The sequence below is a fragment of the Vanessa tameamea genome, chromosome 18, assembly GCF_037043105.1.
Source record: "Vanessa tameamea isolate UH-Manoa-2023 chromosome 18, ilVanTame1 primary haplotype, whole genome shotgun sequence".
NCBI lineage: Eukaryota > Metazoa > Arthropoda > Insecta > Lepidoptera > Nymphalidae > Vanessa > Vanessa tameamea.
In genome coordinates, this window is record NC_087326.1 from 4316754 (window position 1) to 4338879 (window position 22126).

The window sequence follows — 22126 nt, forward strand, 5'->3', positions numbered from 1 at the left end:
CAATTTTTCGTTTAGATTTGTTCCATTCGTTTATATAGTCGGTTGCCAATTGAATCAAGTGACGTCATAGACCAATGTGATGTGTCCAATTAATGGTTCCCTCAATGGGAGTTGGGTGCGGTGCGCTCACGCCGATTGATTCGTCCGGTCTTCGGGAACATACATCATTTGCACATCTTCCGCAATCTCTCCATTCAAACATGACAATACATAGTTGACATACAATCGAGATTTTCATTCCGGAAATTTTTAAATATATTTTTTCGTTAATTATGAAGCTTTTATGCCATTTCACGCTTCTACTAATTGGACATTTGCGACTACGCACCGTAAATTCAGAAGGACAATACACTGTTAGTTAGAACATAGTTAACATCACCGCATACTTGGGAAATTCATAGAAATACTATTGTTTATTTAAAACATGTAGGTACTTTGAATACAATTGATAATTGAGTTGCAATACTCAATTTTTAATACTCGGCTTTGTGCAAGCCCGTCTGGGTAGGTACCGCCCACTTATCAGATATTCTACCGCCCAACAGCAGTACTGTGTGGAACACAACAATACTGGGTAAACACATTTTTATATGGATAGTGTCGATGTGAGCACGCATCGGGGTTGCATTTTTAAAGAGAAGTTTAAGCTGAATAAAAATGTATTGATGTGGAAAAATAAATTCTGTGGGATAAATTGCTTTCGATGCGTTTTTACAAAAATATTTTCAGTTCCAATATGCTAACAATCTCTTGGAATCGATGTGCAGCGTAAATTTTATCTGAAAATATAAGACAATTATGAATTATTCGAAGTATTATTAAATGAGCCGCGATAACGCCAGTAACATGATACCTTAAGTCGTGTTTGATTTGCATGAGAAATGCGTCCGACGGATGCAGTCGCGTCTACAAGAAGTTCTCTGTTCCTTCATCCTCTCGTCTCGATTCGAATAAAGAACGATTGCGTTACTCCATGAATATATTATACAACGTAGCGTTACGATATTAGTTCTTAATGTCTGTCATGAAACGCTCAAACAGTCGGAAAATTGCTACTTAATGTCATCCTTTCTATGCACGTAACGCGTATTGCATTATGAAGTTGCCCGTAATACCACTTTTCAACTCGTATTCTAAATACTTGTAATTTAACTAACATAATTCATAAAATTATTTATTTTATTATTATTATATTTAAAATGTTGGACAATAGTAACTAGTTTGTTTTTTGTCGGTTATTCTCAAGTGCTTGTAGAGCCTACTTAAATGTTTATTGTTTTGGTATAGTATATGAGGTCAATGACATTTTATCTGAAACGCATTATGGTTTTAAACACGGTGTGACAAGTGTGTCCTTTTCATTTAGAGACATACGATTATTTAAAATTAGTTTTATTTTAAATAGCTAGACAGACTAGAATATGTACCTCCTGATGCTGAATGGCCATCACCACACTAAGAAATATTAACCACTATTGGTCGCCCGTGGCTTTGCTCACTTTTTAGGGGGTTTCGGGTTAGGTATCATAAATATAGCCAATGTCCTTCCTTGGGGTTCAATTTTGCTTCATACTATAATTTCATCTAATTCTCCTATACGTAGACAGACAAACAGACTAAGTTACGCGTCACCGCTTTAGGAACTATAATGTTATGTCCTTGTTGCCTCTAGATACACTGTTATTTTGGGATTATTTCGTAAAATACCCGTCTCTTATAAAGTTATGTATTATTACATATTGCGAGGCTTGAAGGTAATTTCATTTTCAATTAAACTTAACGCGGAGAGGAGGATGCCATTCGACTAAGAGAGGACGCTATAACTATAAAGTTTGTGCTTTAAAAAGTATTTAATTATTTCATTGTTAAATAATATATTATGTTAAATAATAATGGCTTACTGTTATTGTTTTTAGAGATAGTTTAATAACAGACTGAGCGAAATTAAACCAATATTTTTGGACAATTCGAAAACAACTGAATAGTTTTTTCTTCGAATCGAATTCGAATGATAAAGATTTATTTTTTTTATTTCACAAAACAAAACACTTATACCGTGTACCTAAGACAATTTTCGATGTTCAAGTATTTTGGGTCAAAGAATGTATAGATTTTGAAGACACAAGTAAAGAAACATTGAACCTATTTATAAGTTAGTCATCCTTTCCAAAAAAATTTTTTTTTTTATGTACTAGATGAGAGTCAATAACATGAGATAAACAGTTACAGATATGTTTAGAGCAGCGTATGATCAATACTTCGCATGGGCGACAGCAATTGAGATAGTAGAGGATGTGCACGCTACGACGAGGGTTGCTAGGGTTGACAGATTTATGTACAGTTCGCATGTCGCCCGCGCCAATTTGGAAACCTCTTTGCATAGTTTCGAGTTGCCTACGCTATTGCGGTACAGCGATGAAACCTATGCTCTTGTCGCTATTTTATCGTAAATATATGCGACACTTATACTACATAACGTAATGTTTATAAAACAAATTCATAACGTTATTTCGAAATAGTCATAAAACCTAGTGCTCCATTTTTAAATAATTCATTGTAAATGACATATCTGTCCCCGAAAAGCAATATTATTTCATTTGTTAACATGAATCGCTTCAATGAGCATCATTGTACATCGATTGCGATATTTGAATGTGTGAAGTAGACACAGCGAATCGGGTGTGCGTGTCGTGCGAACGAGATCGCGCTGGCGATCGGTAACCGTAGCAAGACATTAAGCTTACCGTACATAGAATACTTAACGTGCATCAATGTAGTAAATGTCGCCGTTGACAATCTCTGTCTCACTCACACCTATTTGCGTTTATCAAATACGTCAGAAGCCGCAAACTGTGAGAGTGAGAAGGATATATAGTAGCGCCTCGTTGTACGTAGCTGTGGACGCACGGGATTTAAAGGGCTCGGTCGGCGGCGTGCGGCGGCGCGGCGCTAGCTCGTATTGATCGGGCGTTGCGCCCTGGACCTGTTGCCGGGCACCCAAGCACTTGAGCCCCGATGTACGCATATATGCAATCTTTGTCTGAAACGTCCGTTGCAGAAAAATTATTGCATAAAGATACTTCCTTTTCTATACTCTAACATGAGTCATTTTTTACATAAATGATAAAATAATTTATGACTCATTCGACTCTACCTGATTGTAACAACACATAACTTAGCATTTTAAATAACTTCGGTAAATTTGTATTTTAATTTATGTATTCCATATAATCTACGTAATCTTTATATAGATCAGTATAAAATTGAAGTCTTAGCAACGAAGGATGATTTCATATCTGAAGTCCAAATCTCTCTTTACTCAATCGTGATACGTGTTACGCGTAAAACAAATACTGCAGTGATATTGATTTATTTGAATAATTTCAAGACTCAATTGATATGCTTAACGTGTAAAAAATATGCCATTAATTTACACGTACATATTTCTGAGACACACTTATAATAAACACTTCATAATTTCAAATGGAAACATTGTGGTTCCTTTGTCTCCCTTCCTCTAATATTTGATGACGTAACTGTTTTCTGATTGAAATTAAACTCATTTACGGAAATTGAGTTCTAATATAATAGTTTCGGGTGATACGAATATGTTTCATTCTCCTCTACTGACCCATTTAGTGTTGACAGTGTCTTGACGTCATCGAACCGCAACCGGCGAAAGAGTATACACCCGCTTGGAATATTTACCGCCTACGACGTTGATTAGACACGTGTACCTATTAATATAATCATGGAAATTTTAAATTATACATGACATTACGTTTCAATAAAATATAACGATCGAATATAGAAAACGAGAACAAAAATACAGAGTGCGCAATCGATACAATTTAAATCTCCGATCTATTGGTACTCGAAGCAATTAAGCAACGTATTCGCCGAGTCCGTAGCGTATCAATTTTCCAGTATAATATAATAGGTCTTTAGGCTGGCAAACGTCCAAACGAGCCACTAGTGACATTGAAACCCTCGACGGTACTTCAAGCTCTCGCTTTCAGCACATTGTGCTGACGAGAGTAAGATGCAAATGTGCGGTACGAATTTTTGTACTCGACTAAACTTTCACATTCGCTCGTTGTCATGGTTTTTGTCTCGTGTGCTTTAAAATCGTTTCACGCGAACAAACCACTTGTTTAACGGCTTTAATAGTGTCGATGTCGACTGTTGGTACACATCCGTACTCGTAGAAGACGAGTACGGATGTGTTCGGAATTACAGATACATACGACAGTGCCATTATGAGATATATTTTGGTAATTGGCTGTTGTACTGGTTAGTGATTCATGTTGAGATTGTTGGAGTTCTAGTTAGATTAGTTGAGTGTTTTCAATCAGGTAAGAATGTGTTTTACGTGGAAGGATCTAATATACCTATTATGAAAAAATATTATGAAGGTTACAGTTGTGGGTTAATTACGTTTAATTCTTAGTAACATCGTGCATGTATTGTTTGTCTTATGTCACTAATCGATATACATAAAACGTCATCTCGTTAAACCGAGTAAAGACAAAAACCTCGTAAGTAGCTAAAAATTTACAGAATTCTTTAAATTTTTTATACTTCATTATTAAATACGTTATGGTGCTGCCACACTGTAGTTTTGAAATATTTTTAAACATACACTACCTAGCTTATTATATTAGATACTGTTACGTTTCGTTAGATGTTTTCAACTCTTTATACTGATGAAAACTTAGCAACATTGTTGTATGATATTTTACATATATGTATGTGTTGCATAAACGCCCCGAGAATGCAAGTCGCAATGAAAAAAAGATTTGTAAATGTAAATAGAAGCGAACGCGATGGGCTTTTATTTTTAGTTTAGAAAAAAGAAAAAAATGCATACTATGTTGCAATTTGCTTTGCAAATAAGAAAACATAAAAATATTTATTTTGTCACGAATTTTAGTTTGCAACAAATGTTTAATAACTGTCTTTGAAATATAACTGTTGTATGGCAGCACCATATAATATTGTATAATAATAATAATAAAATATCGTGAAATGTTACGATCTATTCCGATTAAGAAAGTTTGTTTTTGAAAACATTTCGTCTTCAAAATGTCGTTTGCCTCAGACACTGTTGCACGCTATTGTTTAAAAACCCTGACATATATCAAGGGGTGTCCGTATAGGTAGAGTTTGGGTTTAGCCTTTTGGCCGATCGCCAGCCGTTGCCAGTTGCCTAGACTTGTGATCAGCCTTGATCGTAAACCGCGATCGGCGAACGCTGAACTAAGCGTTTGTTTCGAATTCATAACATGCCAAATGTTACTTAATTCTTCAGATATATTTAACTTTCGTTTTCGACATTGATACTTGTCTATACATATTTTGTATACATAAAATGGAAAACTTTTTGTTTGTCAGGCTTATAGACTTCGACTACCTTGGACGGACCATCACTGAGATATATTTTTATTATGCGTTTTGTCACAGAGAAGGTTTTTATGCTGTCCGTCGAATATTGTTGTAAATATATTGTGCTGCAGTATATATCTTTATCGTTTAACTAACCGCCATGATTATTGGTATTTATAACTACATAAAGACTGTATAAAAAAGAGATTCTTCTCGGTAGAATCTACATTCCGAATCGATGATAGCTTTGTTTTAATCATGTAAAATGATACAAGAGTACTCGCAAGAACCTACTTGAATAAAGTATATCTTTAGTTTGATTTGATTTGTTATACACGCACGACATCTGTCAGGTTTTGCTAGTGTCTTAAATTTGATAATTTATTCATTGCTGTTAGATAATTGAACAAAAGTTCTATGAAAAATCGTTATTGCTAATCTATGGAAATGTGTGTCAAATTAAGGAAGATTTATTATAAATATTTTACAACGTTACGTGCTTAGGTAACAAGTTAAGCACGAAAAGCTTGCGTGCGCTGGACAAAGTTTCATTTGGTTCGCCGATTACCAGGTGCCTTGCCGGCCTTTCACACGACACTTAGCGAATAATCTCTCTAGGTCAACAATAGGAACAGATATTATGTGAAAATAACTCGTCTAATCTTATACTATTCATTTCTAATTCGACCCAGATTAATACTTCTCTCTTTTATGAATGAATACGAGGATATAATTGGTCAAGGTAATTCTGTAGGTGTAACCAAATTATGTTTTCTTTCTTTAATGGAGTTATTGAAGTGGATTATTTAAACGGTCTGTAAGTTGCTCGGACGCATCTATTGGCTTGATTCGAATACAATTACTTGGTAGCAAGATTCCGTCACAACTGACTCATCGTGGCCGACTCTCGACCTATTGTCATTGAAATGTTCTAATGTTTTATATTATCATCCATTGAAACGAGCCACGGTATAACTCAAAAATTATAATTTCTTGCCTAAATATTACTATGACAACCGAAATTATCGAAATAATTTCCATGGATAAAAGAACATCTCAAATGTGTATACCCACCTAATTTAATGTCACAGATAATGGAGCTGTCGGAATCAACAAAATAGTAATTACTTGGTGGTAGAACTTTGTGCAAGCTCGGGTAGGTACTATCCTTTCATCACACATGCTACCGCAAATCAGTAATACTTGTAATGTATTTTGGAGGGCGAGTGAGACAGTATAGCTACGGGTACCAAGGATGGCAATGTAAGTCATAGTTAATATTCCTTACAGTGTAAATGTCTATTGGTGGTTGGCTACTTACCGTCAGTTGGCCTGTTTGCCAGTCTGCCTACCTAATTTAAATATAACTAAATAAATAGAAATGGGAATTCCAATTCTATAATTATGGGCGCGTTTGTAATTTGTAGGCTACCCGGCTGTGTGAAGTTCCTGTATATAATAATATTCAAGAATCGCGTGTTGTCTGGTCGGTTCCAACTCGTTAATATGTATGTTGTGCCGACGCCCCGACTCGAAGTCGCCGTTTGCAACTGGTGGCGCACCGATTCGAATGTCTGCTTTACAAATAACAACTGTATTAAGTAAAAACCAGCTGATTATTTCGTTTTTCATCAATAATTTATGTACAAATGTTTACTTTCTTATTACGACTAGTGTTAACTCGCGTCTTTATAGTTCTCCTTGATTATCACTCCGCACAACACATTTTACTTAGTAACGGTAATTATCGTTTTTTATTGACAGCCTGGTCATGAATTAATTCATTACAAGTCTCGATTGGTTGACTCGCCATTGTCAAAACCGAATGAATGCTGACGAAGGTTGTATTTTCCAAAGTTACGTGAATTGAAATCGCGCGAAATTGTATGTCATAATCACATCGATGAATTTTAGTCATTCGATTGGTCGTTATAGTTTTTGTTTCTAACGAGAGTTAGTTAAATATTGTGACACATAAACCATACTCGCCGCAATATTTTACATAAGGCGATAAAGGAAAAACCCATGACTAAGACTCGCCCTGACTACATTTTATGGTCGCGTTCGAAAACGTATGCTCGCAAGCTTCTGCTACCATATTTTTTATACTCGCTCTGTGACAATGGATAAATATATTTAATCTTTAAGGTATTATTACGAGTACACGCATAATTAACCACTAATGATAATGAAATATTTCTAAAGTACTTTAAATTGGAAAAGTATTAAATTTCCGGACTATATATATGGATATTAATATCAAAGTATATATTCAATGAAGTCAATGTTTTCAATTTTAAAGGATCTTTGAAACAAAAATACAATATGAGGCAGTTTTAAGCCTTTATAGACACTAGATTTTGCGCGGTACTCCATCTTGGTCAAATTTCATTTACCATCTCACTCTACGTCTCTCGTCTACGACTCCATTCCGATAACTTCAGTTGTTTAATCGTGATGATAAACAAAACTATCAGCCAATCTTTCACATATACTTATATACTTACGTATATCATACAATATTATTCCATATTACTAAGATAAATACCTCGTCTCATATAGTCAAGGAATGTGACACGTACTTCAATTGCACGACACCGATAAAATTACATGAGTAATACAATTGGCTCGGTTTTATTAAGAGCACTTACCTTCATATTCTATTAGTAATTGTCGAGTTAATTAGATATTCGTATTAAGAAGGGGGGGGGGGGGGCTATTGTCGTCCCCACTCCTAACGCAAGTGATAAGCTTAAAATGAGGGCTGAATAGGAATATTAGTTACTCCTTAATTAATTTAGAGCATTGCTAGTATTCTTTTCTAATAGTATTTAATTTATTTTATACAAGTGGACATTATAAATTATTTGAATATAAAAACTATTTATGGGTGTAATATGAGACAATACGATAGGAATGGCCGATGAAATATCAACATAGATATAATATTTTACTATTAAGTCATCTAACGAGCTGTCGGCATCTAATTAGCATGAATCACACAGCTGCCGTTGGTCTAGCGTTTGCATTATTTGAAGTACTTGATTCAACCGAAATTGTGGTTTACTGTTAACATATAATAAGAAGTAGACTTAGAATTGGAAATCACACTCCTGTATTTCGGAAAGCACATGAAGTCCTTGCATTAACTCATTCCGTTCGTCTCAGATTTGAGTTCCATGATCGTCATCATCATCATCGTTATATACTTGTGTATGCGCACGCTTTTTAACTATAAATATGCCCTGCACGTCCCATAGGACATAATAACGTATACTCTATTCCAAAAATAACAGGAAAAAAGCCAAATAAACAACATTTGACAGAAAATTGACGCGTATTGTGTTGAGGGCTTGTTTAATCTATGATATTGACTATGGATTTGGGAAAAAAAGGCGCTTAGAACGTCGGCGAAACTGTTATCGGAATTTTGGAAAAATTAAAGTGGAAAGAAGTAGTTAAGTGTAATAGTTTTGTATTATAAATACAGATATATTAATTATAAACTCTTAAAAGTGTACAATATAGCTGAGTTATTAGCAAATCGCATGAAATACGTAAATCTAAGGTTTGTTTATCTTTTTTCCTACTTCCATTGAAATAGGCTATATGGTATAATTCGCTTGCTGTCGTTCCATTTGTTTGGAATAGGCGCATGTTCCTCCTTTATTAAATTATATTCTTTTCATTCATTCATTTCAAGTCATCGTCCTTTCCATTCATACCTAACAAAGACTTTTCTAGTGAATGCTCGCCCTTCGAATTACACGTCCATGACAATCGGCTTTTTTGTCAGTTGTACTTTGTAGCATTAGACGCACCCATGACAAACGTACGTTCAGTTAAAAAAATCGAAGTTGGTATTTGATACGTCTTAAAAATATATAATATACCAACGACTTTGATGATTCTTTCAAATATTTATACTTAGCATTTAATAGGGAAGGGTCTCATATAACTTTGTTTATGATTTCAGAAATCCTTTCATTTAATACAAACTTGTGACAAAAACAACATATATTTGAGTTTTTAATCTTCTCCGTAAGTAATTAATGCTCAATCTGTGATGAAAACTCCATTCATTTCGGTATTAACATGATGCCGCTAGCAATCCACTTTATTGATCGCAATGCCGCTCTGATACATATCTTCGCGTTTGAAACTACAAATTAACTACTCGAGTTTGTGTTTCAAGTTCGTTATTGTGTATTCGTAAGTGCAAAAATATTTTTCCTGTTTGCTCTTCGTTAGCGAATCATATAATGTCATTAATTCGATCACACTTCGAAAACCATCATGATAATTACTAAGCAATTGAATAATTAATCCAGTAACACTTTTTTTATTATTGTGAATGTAGAAAGGCTGGCAAAAATCGCATAAGCACTGGAAAAAAAACATATAACGTCAACTATAGGAATTAAGATGTCCCCGTTATTATTCTTGGCCTCATACTTGAAACCATAACTCAGTATTTTTTTTTGTGTAATAGGTAGGTGGACGGGCAAATGGGCCACCTGATGGTACGTGGTCACCGCCGCCCATAGACATTGACGCAGTTAGAAATAATAACGTTTCCTTAGATTAATGCGCCACGAACCTTGGAGTTAAGATGTTATGTCCCTTGTGCATAGTTACACGGCTCACTCACCCTTCAAACCGGAACACAACAATATCTGATGAGTGAGTGGTACCTACCCAGACGGACTTGCACAAAGCCCTGCCACCTTTCAAACCTTTGGATTTGCACACAAACCACCATTGCATATAATTATTCATTCATAAGGCTATTTCAACCAGAGCTTTGTAATACTCAATTGTGTACATTTAACTTTCAGTTTCCTCGATGATCTCGACCGGTTAGGTGCCAGAGACTATCAACCCACCGAGCAAGATATTTTAAGAACCAGAGTCAAAACCACCGGTATCGTCGAAGTGCACTTTTCTTTCAAAAACCTTAATTTCAAGTAAGTTTTAAAACTTCCCACTGAATAAAAATCTGAATTAATTTTAATTTATATTTCGTCCCGTTCGAATAAAATATTTGATGAGTAGTCTTTTTATTGCAGATTGTTTGACGTGGGCGGGCAGAGATCGGAGAGAAAGAAATGGATTCATTGCTTCGAAGATGTGACTGCGATTATTTTCTGCGTCGCCATGTCCGAGTATGACCAGGTCTTGCATGAAGATGAAACAACGGTAAATCAATTAAATTCATATAGGTTTAACCAAAGATAACTTCATACAAATATACTTTATTCAATGTCTTTAGAAAAAAGTGGTGCTTATAACTCGTAGATTTCTACGAATGTGTTCTTCTGTACATACGACAATGATGCCTTTATGTGTCATACGGCACTGATGTACTCGTTAGATTACAAGTTAAGTTATTAGAGCTACACTTTGCTTATTTGAGTCTTATCAATTGATATACCTAATTAGATAATAATGAGTTTTCAAGGCGAGGGATTCAATAAACGAATTACTAAGATTTGTTGTAAAGTTTGGAAGGGAACTTTCTAAATTTTGTGATAATTGCGTTCAATTTGCGTCTTTTGTCATCGTAGAGATGATAATAATTCAGTTTATGATACAAGCGACAATAGGTTTTCTATTTAAATCATAATATTCGAGCCAATGCAAATATTATATAACATTCGCGGTGCAACTGATAGAAGATTTACGCGTATTGATTTATTGTTTTTTTTTTCAGTTAGGTAATAAAAAAAGTCTCCTTATTTATTAATATATATTATTTTAATAGTAAACCATAACCAATAATAACCAGATTGTGTAAAGTACCTCCAAGTTACCCTGCATTGATGGGATGTGTTTTTACTTTATTTTTATGATGATGTAAGTATCCGGACGACCAAATGGGCCACCTGGTGGTAAGTTGTCCCAACCGCTCATAGACAATGGTGCTGTAAGGAATATGAACCATTCCTCACATCGTCAATGCGCCACCGGGCTTGGGAACTAAGGTGTCTTGTGCCTGTAGTTACACTGGCTCACTTAATCTTCAAACCGGAACGAAAAAATGCTGAGTACTGCTGTTCGGTTGTACAATAACTGATGAGTGTTTCGTAGCTCTTCCACCAAGAAAAACTCTTCTACTTAAAGTCCGTCGTATTATTCTGTTATATATCTACGGATCTTCGTACTGTTTATAGATTCTATGTGCACGCTAAGTTAATAACGTAAACTCTTTAAGCAATACAGTGTACCTCATATTTGCTTTGAAATATTTGCTGTATTTCCTAAGGCTACATGAATTCTTTGACAAGAAAACTATTACGAGTAATTCGTGTACTATTCATGTTATTATACGTTTCGTTTTAAGTGTTTTCGTTTAAACTTGTGCAATATTTCTGGCTGTTACGCAATCGCACCACTTGTGTATTAGTTATCAATGTTTGTAATACTCTAACTTCGTTCAGATAACTTTTTCTCCTTTGCAAGTGATTACAGTCCGACTACGTACGTGTTATCTCAAAAAAAAAAAATCATATCGTTTATCTTGAACGCTACCGAAATATTCAAAAATATATTTTCGACTTTTTTTTTTGTCTGATAGTAATAATTGTTTTTTTTTTATCTGTTTATAATTTTTGTATGTGCTATAATTAAATATGTTACAAGGAAAAACGCATTGAATACTTCGTTTTCTTGTGATAAATCTCTTTTACATACAACAATGTATAGCATAAACGACTCTTTAGTGATTTGAATATCGCTTGGAGTGTAGGGCCTGTCAGAACTAATTCCATCCGCTTTTATCTAGATCATTTCAAAAATGACTTGTTATTCTAGAACCGTATGCAAGAGAGTTTGAAGCTGTTCGACTCGATCTGTAACAACAAATGGTTCACCGACACGAGCATCATTCTCTTCCTCAACAAGAAGGATTTGTTCGAAGAGAAGATCCGCAAGTCGCCGCTCACCATTTGCTTCCCTGAATACACGGGTGAGAACTACATCTAATATGATCTTTAAGTAACGGTGTGTTTGTAGTCATTTTTATTTCAAGTGTATACTGAGGAATTGTTAGTATTGATTGTAACCTGGAGTACATATTAGCAAACGGGCAACAATACCCAATATTATCCAATAACTAGTGAATGTGTTTATCGGTCAAGCTCTGTAAAAACATTTAGTATGTATATAACGCGTGCCTCCGACGCAGGTGCGCAAGAGTACGGCGAGGCGGCGGCCTACATCCAGGCGCAGTTCGAGGCCAAGAACAAGTCGACCACGAAGGAGATCTACTGCCACATGACGTGCGCCACCGACACCAACAACATCCAGTTCGTGTTCGACGCCGTCACCGACGTCATCATAGCCAACAACCTGCGCGGCTGCGGCCTCTACTAGTTAGTGCGGGCTACGGCGAGCCTGTCTCTCAACCTTAATGTCTATTCGTTAACGTATTACTTGCCGCCATGCCTCCGAGCGCCGAGCACCGCCGCCGACCGCCGCCGACGCCACCGCGCGACCGGCGTCAGACACGCATCGGGACTTCCGCGTCCTCGAACGAAATTAAATACATTTTGTACCGGTTGGATACAGATCAAAAAATAAGTCGTCTTAGGACACGTTACTGTAATTCATACAATATTCCACTGACGCGGCGCCCGCGCCGGCCGCCCGCGCCGCCGCGGCGCCGTCGCCCGGCCTCGTTCGCGGCGCTCGGCCGCTACTGCGAGCGAACCAGTGAACGATTTTTTCATAATATTTATCATAGAATGTATTTTTGTGGTCGTACAGCAGTGTCACTCCCTCGTTACGCGTATCGTATATATTTTCGAGAAGTAAGCTTCGCGGCCCCGCCTAGACCGGACCATCGACTAGACCGCCTCGCGAGTGGCCCCCACGGCGTTACGGCGTTTAGCTTCCGTTCGTACGGTCGTCCTACGCGACACGCATCTCACACGAATCAGCGCAGTTGCAATTTTATATATCTAGTGTTCAATTCTAAATTTTGGTGCTAGGCATAAATTGACACGTGGGTCGTGTTCGCGGTCTAGTCGCGGTCTAGGCGCGGCCCAGTCGCGGCCCAGTCGCGGCACCGACGAGTCGCTCCGGACGCATGTGCTTATATACTCACTCTCTTACGGACCAAAATCAGAAAGGAACCAATATTTAGCGCAGAACAGTAGTGATATGCATGACTACGTTCACAGGCCTACTTTAACTTACAAAATATCATTCCATTGTTAGGTATTATCACTTACGATGAAAAATTTATTTTTTATAAACTTTTGAATGCACAAACTGTAACCGGCTCGGATTAAGGAGATTCGTTTCGCATAACTTGTGTCTAAGCTAAGATTGTATCCTCGAACAAGTCAAGTATTGTTTAAGTTAAGCGACGTACTATGCACAAACTGTTTATTCCTACGAGAGAATTCGTTCTTTATGCCATATACAAACATATATATAATTCTTTTGTGTTCATATTTTTTCTATATCACGTTTACTGTAACCTTAAGACGTAGCTATTTAAGATCAACTGTTTTATGCAATTATAAATCATGGTAGGTATTTATTTGTCTAGCGTACTCTTATTAAACGATGGATCGTATTCACGTTTAGTTCTTGTTATGAGTGGTAACGGTCATGTGAGTGTTGATCATTAGTTTGGAGGGCGGCGGAGTCTGTACCGCCGACGCAGCGATCGTTATATTAAAATTGTATAAATTCAGAGACGGTCGTCACCAGGATCGCACGTATCCCCGGACCGGGTTCTGTTAGCATTATGTGTAAGATATGTGAGTATATAAACTTGTATACACTCGCGAATTGGCGTAATCAATATTATACATATATAAACTATATAACATAATTTATTATTAATACTAAAATAAAAAAAAACATCTTACTTTTAAGCGTTAGGACAGTAATTGTATCAATAAACATTAATTAATAATGCGATTAGGCAGTACCTTTACTATTATCATAGTTAGGTGATTTAATTTCATTTTATGTTTTATGAGTATGTAAAAAGTGATTACTTAAATGAAAATGTAACGCCTACATGTGACCGCGCGGGCCACTCGCCCGAGGACACCTGGCGGGAGGGGGGCGCCACGGGCGGCCGGCAGAGGTAAGGAGAGGCACGCAGAGGCACTGAGTGGTCCGCGCCCGAGCGTCCGGCGCTCGCTTGTTGCTAGGTAGGTTTTTTATGTAACAATATGTGTATGTAAAACAGAACTAATAATTATAATTAGCGCAGTTCTACATTCGATCCCGATACATAATTTAGGTAAGCTTCATACTACATTTAGAGAGGAACGCCGCCGGCGTGCGCGCAGCGGGCGTCCCGTCGCTTTGCATTTCGATGCGTTCCTCCTTTGCTGAGCATTAACTTGTATGCTTTAATATTTCGAGTGAATGTGATGTAAATTTTGTACACTGCCGCATTGTTTATTCGCTCGAATCACATTTAGTTTATAAGAATCGTGACAGTGACCGAAACGCACACGCCACAACACGCGACAACACGCGACAACACGCGACGTCTCCTTAGTTAGGGATACAAAAATTGTGCACAAACTACTCGGCGACTCCCGCGACCCTCGCGACTCGTCTGCAAGCTCAAAGCGACCTTTCGGCAAAGTCACGTCACGTGGTTTGTGCGTTGGCTTCTTATTTGAAGACTGAAATGTTGCGGCTCAAGAGTTCTTGCGCTTATTAGAGTCACTGGAGGACGTTTATGAAGTTTTTAAATAAATTAGCGTCGAACGGGACGAAATAGATGCCCCTATGCATTTACGACGTGTTTCGGATCCGAAGGCATTGAATTTCGACGTTCAGTTTCGTTTTTTAATATTCAACATTGTAATTTAGTCACTGAGACTCGAATACGTTATCACCGTGCTTCATTCATATTTACCAAAGTTATTACTAACCTCACTATTTATACGAACTTCGTTCTCTTGACTAACTCGCGTCTGAGATTCGCGGTAAGGGCGAGTGTGGCCGCACCGGATATAGTCGTGTGGAAACTAATCCGAGTGCGATGTGAACCTTATTTAGAATTGAAGACATGTAACGTTAACTTGTAGCGCGTGTGTGGGACGGCGAGGTGCAGTCCGACTGCCCGCGGGGGGAAGGGGGGGGGTCTTGTGGGGTCGATTCCGCGAACTCTTTCACAGAAGACAGCGCGCCGAGCGGTCCCGTTTATTAAAAAAAACAAGCGTTTTAAGAGAGTAAAATTTTTAGTCACTAGTGGGTAATTTTTGAATGTGATTCAATCTTATCTTTATTTTTCTATATCGAGTGACTTTGTAACTGTTTATTTCTTTACGTTAAAACTTATTTTTTGTAATGCATTTACTGAAAGCGAAGTATTTAACCAACGATGTAATTAAACAATATTTTCTCTTTTTTGTATCTCGTCTGCACTGGTATTTTTTATTGAATTTACTATAAATGTACTTTAAGTGTATAATTTTAAATAATTACTGAAAATGATTATATTCTAATTTTTATGTTCAAATAATAATGTTTGTTTTATTTCTTAAACCTCATTTATATCCCAACCACATCCCACATTGACGATAAAACACACAAATAGGAAGGATACATTTTTATTTTAAATAAAGAATAAATAAAATGAACTTAAGCTACACATAACATAAAGCATCATGTATGTCTTTAGATCCTAGCATTACTATTCGACTTACAAACTGGAGTGCTATCTGTAGACGGCTCACTTGCATTACTACAAAATATACATTTCTCTCACGCTTATTCCAATACCGTTACTAAACTAAATTTAAGAAAATTTATATTTTAACACTATCTACTTGCTGAGAGCGGAATTTACATTTTGCATCGATTCTTGTGTCTTAATTCGCAGCCGTTGATCAAGAAAGCAGTAGTTGCGGATCGACACTTAACGAACTCCTCTCCTCCGTCTATTCCTTCAACGACAGTAAACGGATAAGTACGTGTCGTTGTTTATAAAATACAATTATTTTGAGTGTTAAACCGTCGTTTTAAGTTTACTGTCAACTTTTGACTCTCATGATTGTGTAAACTTAGGATTGACTTAAGTAATAAAACGACACTTTTTGTTTAGGGCCAGTTTTCTGTTACGTTAGATTACATATTGTTTGTATATTGCGATTTCAAGTGTCACTGTTTGTTTTATGACGCTTTTAAAATTATTAAAAACGTTTTGTGTTGAAAGTTATCTGCAATTAATGTTTCATTATGTTTAATGACGTTATGACTTATCCCAGATACGGCTCACTTGCATTACTACAAGATATACCTATATGTCTATGGCAATATTATGCGATATTAATACAAGCCGGTACTTGCTAAAAGGCATTGTAATGCCTCTTGAACTTATTTTTTAAGGAATTATTTGATCATCTTACGCGCCGACACTTGTCCCTAAATCACTGATGTTAGCCAGCAACCTACATGCCGTTGATAAAATATCTATTTTAACTACTATACACATACGTATGCTATAGGTATAGTTAAAGTTTAAAGGTATGTCCCGGTATGTCATATTTCTTCCAAATGACTTTTTACTTAGTTAATGAAAGTTCCAGTCAAATATAAAACAGACATTTCGCAGTTTCTCTGAAGAATCGCTTCGAATATCAGATAATTAGAAGGAACTACTTTACTACGGAGGTAGGACTACACCTACCATAAAACCGATAACCGATTATAGTAACGACAGGCACAAGGGACATAAAATCTTAGCTCCCTTGGCGGCCTATCGGCATTTTAAGGAATGTTTAATATTTCTTACAGCGTCAAATTTTAATGCAGGTAGGCGTAGGGACAATTTTGCCACCTGATGGTAAGTGGTCATCCCGCCCAGAATCATTAGCGATGTTTAGCGAGGTTCAAAGTTGTTGGCTTTTCGCTCAGACAATGCAAAAAATTTAAAAATACCAACCTTGTTCGACCATTCTTAGAATTTAATTAATATATTAAACAATATGATAAGAGTCATTACCGTATGCATTGTAACTCCTGCAGCAAGGTTTTTTTAGGTATTCATGAATTTCAAAATTCAATGGATGTACTGCGTGATTTGACCCCATACACATCCTTAATTTCATCTATAATTGCAAAAAGTAACCTACGGAGTAGGTTTACTACGATTTAGTGCTTACAATTTATTTCAAATTCCCAGTTATAAAATCTACCTCGGATATAACTACTACGAGACTAGCCAACTGCGAAACATATTATAGTGTCAACTGAGTTCGCAAACACAAGTACAATCTCTGACTCTCATGATTTAATCAACGAGAGGTCAAATCCGCCACGGCCGAAAAGAGTTCTTTTATAGGCACTGGAGTTTACAAATATTCAGATTGTAATTCCAAGACTCTGGGCTGTTACCGATACTTCTCGACTGGAAAATGAATTAACTTAAATGGCCCAATGATTGTGGCCTACATTTAGGCTCTCGGGATCTTCGGTCGGATGATGACCTATAGCTATAAAGCTATAGGTCATCATAGTCTATTTCAACCACAAGGATAAAAGTCAAATAATCAATATTTGACATCGAATTGACGCGATATCATTGGTCGAGAGCTACAATAATCTGTTATATTCATTATGGATTTGCGAAAAAATTGGGGTTTTGAACGTTGACGAAGCTTTGAAAGTAAAATTAAAGCGTGTGTATATACGTAGTTAAGTGGAACAGTATAGTATATAAAGGCATATTACTCGAGAACTGTTAGTAATATACAATGTAGCTGTGTTTTTAGCAAATCACATGAATTTCTTTATCATTTTCACATCAGGTTTATGTATCTTTATTCCTTCCTCGATTAGAATACAATTTAGAGTAGACAATTTAATAACGAAAAAATGCTAAAAATCTAAATGGCCTTAATTAAAATAAAATCTCAGAAAAAAAAAATATTTTGGAGTATTAGTATTTCACATAGTTTTTTTTTTATATTTTCAAAATTTAGTTGTGCGGTTTTATTGAAAGATCACATATAAATAAATCAAATTCTGAATGGTAGATAATTGTTTGTTATAACGTTTCTGATTTTGATGCATACCGTGTGAATTATATACATGAGAAATAATAAATAATAAAATTAGACTTTAGTTATTTATTATCTACTCTAATTTTTCATTCTCAACAATAATCAAATTCATTAAAATAATTTTTTGCTATAAAATATTTTATATAAAAAAAAACATAATTTTTTTACGTTAGTCTGTACTCTATAGTAATGCTATCTGTAATCTGTGCATTCACTTGTCAAATTTTGTTTTGCATGCTTATGCTTATAGTTGCTATAGTTTCAATAACTCCTACGTATTAAGTGCTTGGATTTAAATCTAATTTCTACTAAACAATAATGAAAGACGTGATTGATGTAATGGCGTTACAAAGTAGTCGTCGAGATCGGCGATTACCTGATTATAGAAGTGCTCCTAGTCACAGTTTAGCAACAAATTTCATTTTTGAGTGCGGTATAAAACTTGGATTACAGCCGGCAACCGTTGCTACTGCTGCGATATTTTATCATAAATTTTTTAAAGAAGCAGATAAAAATGATTATGACTGCTATGTCATCTGCACAGCTTGTCTTTGTGCTGCTGGGAAGTCGCGGGATGAGGCGGTGAGGCTAAGAGACGCCGTGAACGTAGCCTACAATTCTATTAATCGCGGAGCTGGACCTTTAGAGTTAGGCGAAGAATACTGGTCATGGAGAGGTTCTGTGGCTCAAGCTGAACTGCTTGTTCTACGTTTATTGGGTTTTAACTTGGACGCACCATCGCCTCATCGATATTTACTGCATTACCTACGCTCGCTGCAGGAATGGTTCCCAGTAGCTCAGTGGCGATCAGCACCGATAGCTCGGACAGCAATGGCCTTCTTGCAAGACTTCCATCATTCGCCTTTAATATTGGATTACCGAGCTCCTCATGTTGCTGTAGCATGCTTGACTTTGGCATTGCATGTGCTAGGAGTATCAGTTCCACTGGCCTCCACATTAGACGATGATGCTGCCTGGTATTCTGTTAGTAATTTTTTATCTTGAGTAAAGTTAGAAATTTCATTGATTTTAAAATTCTAGAAAAATCTGCAGTTTGATTGGCATCAATCTATTGTTTAATTTTTATCTTTATTGTATTATTACAGGTATTTACAAAGGACTTACAGAAGGAAAAGAACTGGGAAATTATGGAAAAAATAATGCAAGTATATGGTAGAGAACCAGAACCCATATGATATAGAAAGAAATGAATGTTCTTAAAAAGATATCCAAAATAAATATATCAATAATTAAAGTATTGTTTTTCTCTACGCATAATATTATGTATCATATCAGAAAAAAGACAATGCACATTATAAATTTAATGGACTGTAAATATAAACAACACATATTTTGAGACTAACAAAATATGTTTATTAAAAAGGACTTTAAACCAAAAATATAGGATACACAATCTTTAATTATAATTATTGTAAATAAAGATTTTTGCACTTATAAAATTTAATCGCTTCTTGAATAAAGAACTTTCTGAATTAGAGTTTTATTTTATATCCACTATCAATTTGTAGCAAAAAAAGATAATTATTGATATAAAATCAGGTGTTATGTCAGTATGTTTCAATGATTGGTTGGAATGTTTTGTGATTGATAAGTTTATTACTTTCGATACTTTTTTTGTAATAGTAGAAATCAGGTTTATCATCACCTTTGCCATAAATGGCTGTAAATTATGGGAATTCATTTTGTTTGTCAACAATAGTGAATCTTTGCTAAACTGTTTGCCATGTATTAGAAATAGGCTTTTAACTTGTACTACCTTTATGCTTTAATCTTAAGGTTTTAATTTTGAGATGCAGAGAAATCATTTTTCTTGGTTTTCTAATAAATATTTCAGAAACGTAAATTCATAAGTAAGGTAAAATATTGAAAGAAGTTAATAAATATAACTATATAATTGATTTCTCATTCCTTTGAGGTCACCGGTTAACTGCAGGGGATATATTGCACAAATGTGTGTGGCAGTCAACACGACTATGAGGTGCACTGGGTTCATATGGTCTTTACGCGGCACGGGTTTGCTAGCTATTCTAACTTACAAACTGAGCTGATATTGAGAATTTCTTGACTAAAAAAATCCTGTTACCCTATATTGGCCTGATCCTGATTTGAATCAAGGATCTCAAGATACGCAGCCTCATAAGCGAACTACTATACTAAAGAGACAATTTATCCATACGCACCACAAACATACTAATTTTTAATAGCAACTGTTTCAACATACCAACAAGTCGGCATTATAAATAGCTGATCTAGAAATAACTGATAAACAAGTTAGAATATATTTTGTTAATTAAATAATTGACTCCAGCCATTTCATTGAAAATCATATATACGAGTACTATAATCATACAATTATATTATTAACTTTAATTCCACCTATGGGTTTTATTTTATTTAAATAAGAAAAGTAAGTACCTACAATTAATTTTTGGTGTAAATTATGATTTTTTAAAATTGAATTATGTTTTTTATATATTTTATCATAGGTAGGCGGATGGGCTAATGGGCCAGCCGATGACGGGTGGACCACTGTCCATAGACATGGGCGGAAATCTAAATCTCTTTACATCGCCAAAGCGTCACCATCCTCGGGAACTAACATGTTATGTCTCTTGTGCCGGTACTCACCCTTCAAACCGGAACAAAACAATACAAGTATTACTCTCCCCCCGGACCACTGCCAAGTGTAGACGTGTATACCGTGTGTTTTTGATTTTTATTTTAATATATGTTTATTGAAAAATTTTTCAATTCCATTAAAATGTTAGGAGCACATAATTGCGCAGGAGTTCATACAAATTGTTAACGGTTGCGCAGGAGTACTTTCAGCCTGAGAAGAAGCCATCCTCGTCAACTAGCCCCTCCTCCTTGATCCGCCCAAGAAGTGGTGAGTGTTAATCAGACCCGCCCAGTGACCAATCATCAACACTGTGGGCGGTTGCGCCTGGTGCTTGGACCTTCCCTCCATATTGTTAACGCAAGCTACTATCATAGTCCTCTGTGGTCCTGGTACTTAGTGAGTGCCTAACGTCAACGTTGCATAAGTAAACTATTAAAATGTTACGAACTCCTGAAAAGTCTAGTTCCGAGTCTAATTTACGTCAGATCGAAGTTAACGAAGAATTTACACCGAATACTAGTTTCGTAAACACCCGTATAAAGCGTAAGCGCTCGGAAGAGATTCTTTTTGAATTTTCTGAGTTTAAGAACGACATTAAGGATATGTTATCTTCTTGGATGTGCGAACAGAATAGAGAAAGGGCGCAACTTACGGCTTCCTTAAAAACTATCGAAGATTCACTGTCGTTTTTGTCCGCCCAATACGAAGATATGAGAAAAGCAATGGAAGCTTTGGAACGCGAAAAACAGAAGGATAAAGAATACATACAAATCTTAGAAAACCAAATTGAAAGCTTACAAAAATCGCAACGTAAATGCTCATTAGAGATTAAAAATGTTCCCAAGTTAAACGGTGAAACAAAAACCTCGCTTATGGACATGGTTACCAAATTATCGAATACCCTGAATATTAAACTCGAAACAAATGACATCAAAGATATCTATAGATCGTCCAACAAAGGAGATAAAAAACCTATAATTCTGGAACTGTGTTCATATATACAGAAAACGAATATAATGAAAGCCACTAAAAAGTACAACAATCAAAACAAAAC

General features: G+C 36.0%; 2 protein-coding genes across 3 annotated transcripts in view; both read left to right on the forward strand.

Moving 5' to 3' along the window:
- The window catches only part of LOC113399969 (guanine nucleotide-binding protein G(o) subunit alpha), a 44081-nt gene extending 28189 nt beyond the window's left edge, over positions 1–15892 (forward strand). For both annotated transcript variants that reach the window (XM_064217677.1, XM_064217676.1), the window contains exons 5-9: positions 10224–10352; positions 10455–10584; positions 12199–12352; positions 12572–14098; positions 14140–15892. In XM_064217677.1, the coding sequence (XP_064073747.1) occupies positions 10224–10352; positions 10455–10584; positions 12199–12352; positions 12572–12759 (601 nt within the window). In that variant the 3' untranslated portion in view covers positions 12760–14098; positions 14140–15892. The remainder of the gene's footprint in view (positions 1–10223; positions 10353–10454; positions 10585–12198; positions 12353–12571; positions 14099–14139) is intronic.
- A 2760-nt stretch (positions 15893–18652) lies between these two features.
- Positions 18653–19686, forward strand: Koko (kokopelli). Its single transcript, XM_026639327.2, has 2 exons — positions 18653–19415; positions 19538–19686. Exons 1-2 carry the CDS (start codon positions 18750–18752, stop codon positions 19625–19627), a joined length of 756 nt encoding a protein of 251 aa, XP_026495112.1. The 5' UTR covers positions 18653–18749; the 3' UTR covers positions 19628–19686.
- The last annotated feature ends 2440 nt before the right edge of the window (positions 19687–22126 follow it).

Excerpts from the sequence above, each read along its gene's own strand:
- Koko (XM_026639327.2), top strand. The coding sequence starts at position 18,750 with ATGAAAGACGTGATTGATGTAATGGCGTTACAAAGTAGTCGTCGAGAT. Across the intron at positions 19,416-19,537 it reads ATGATGCTGCCTGGTATTCT|GTATTTACAAAGGACTTACA; the intron begins GTTAGTAATTTT and ends GTATTATTACAG.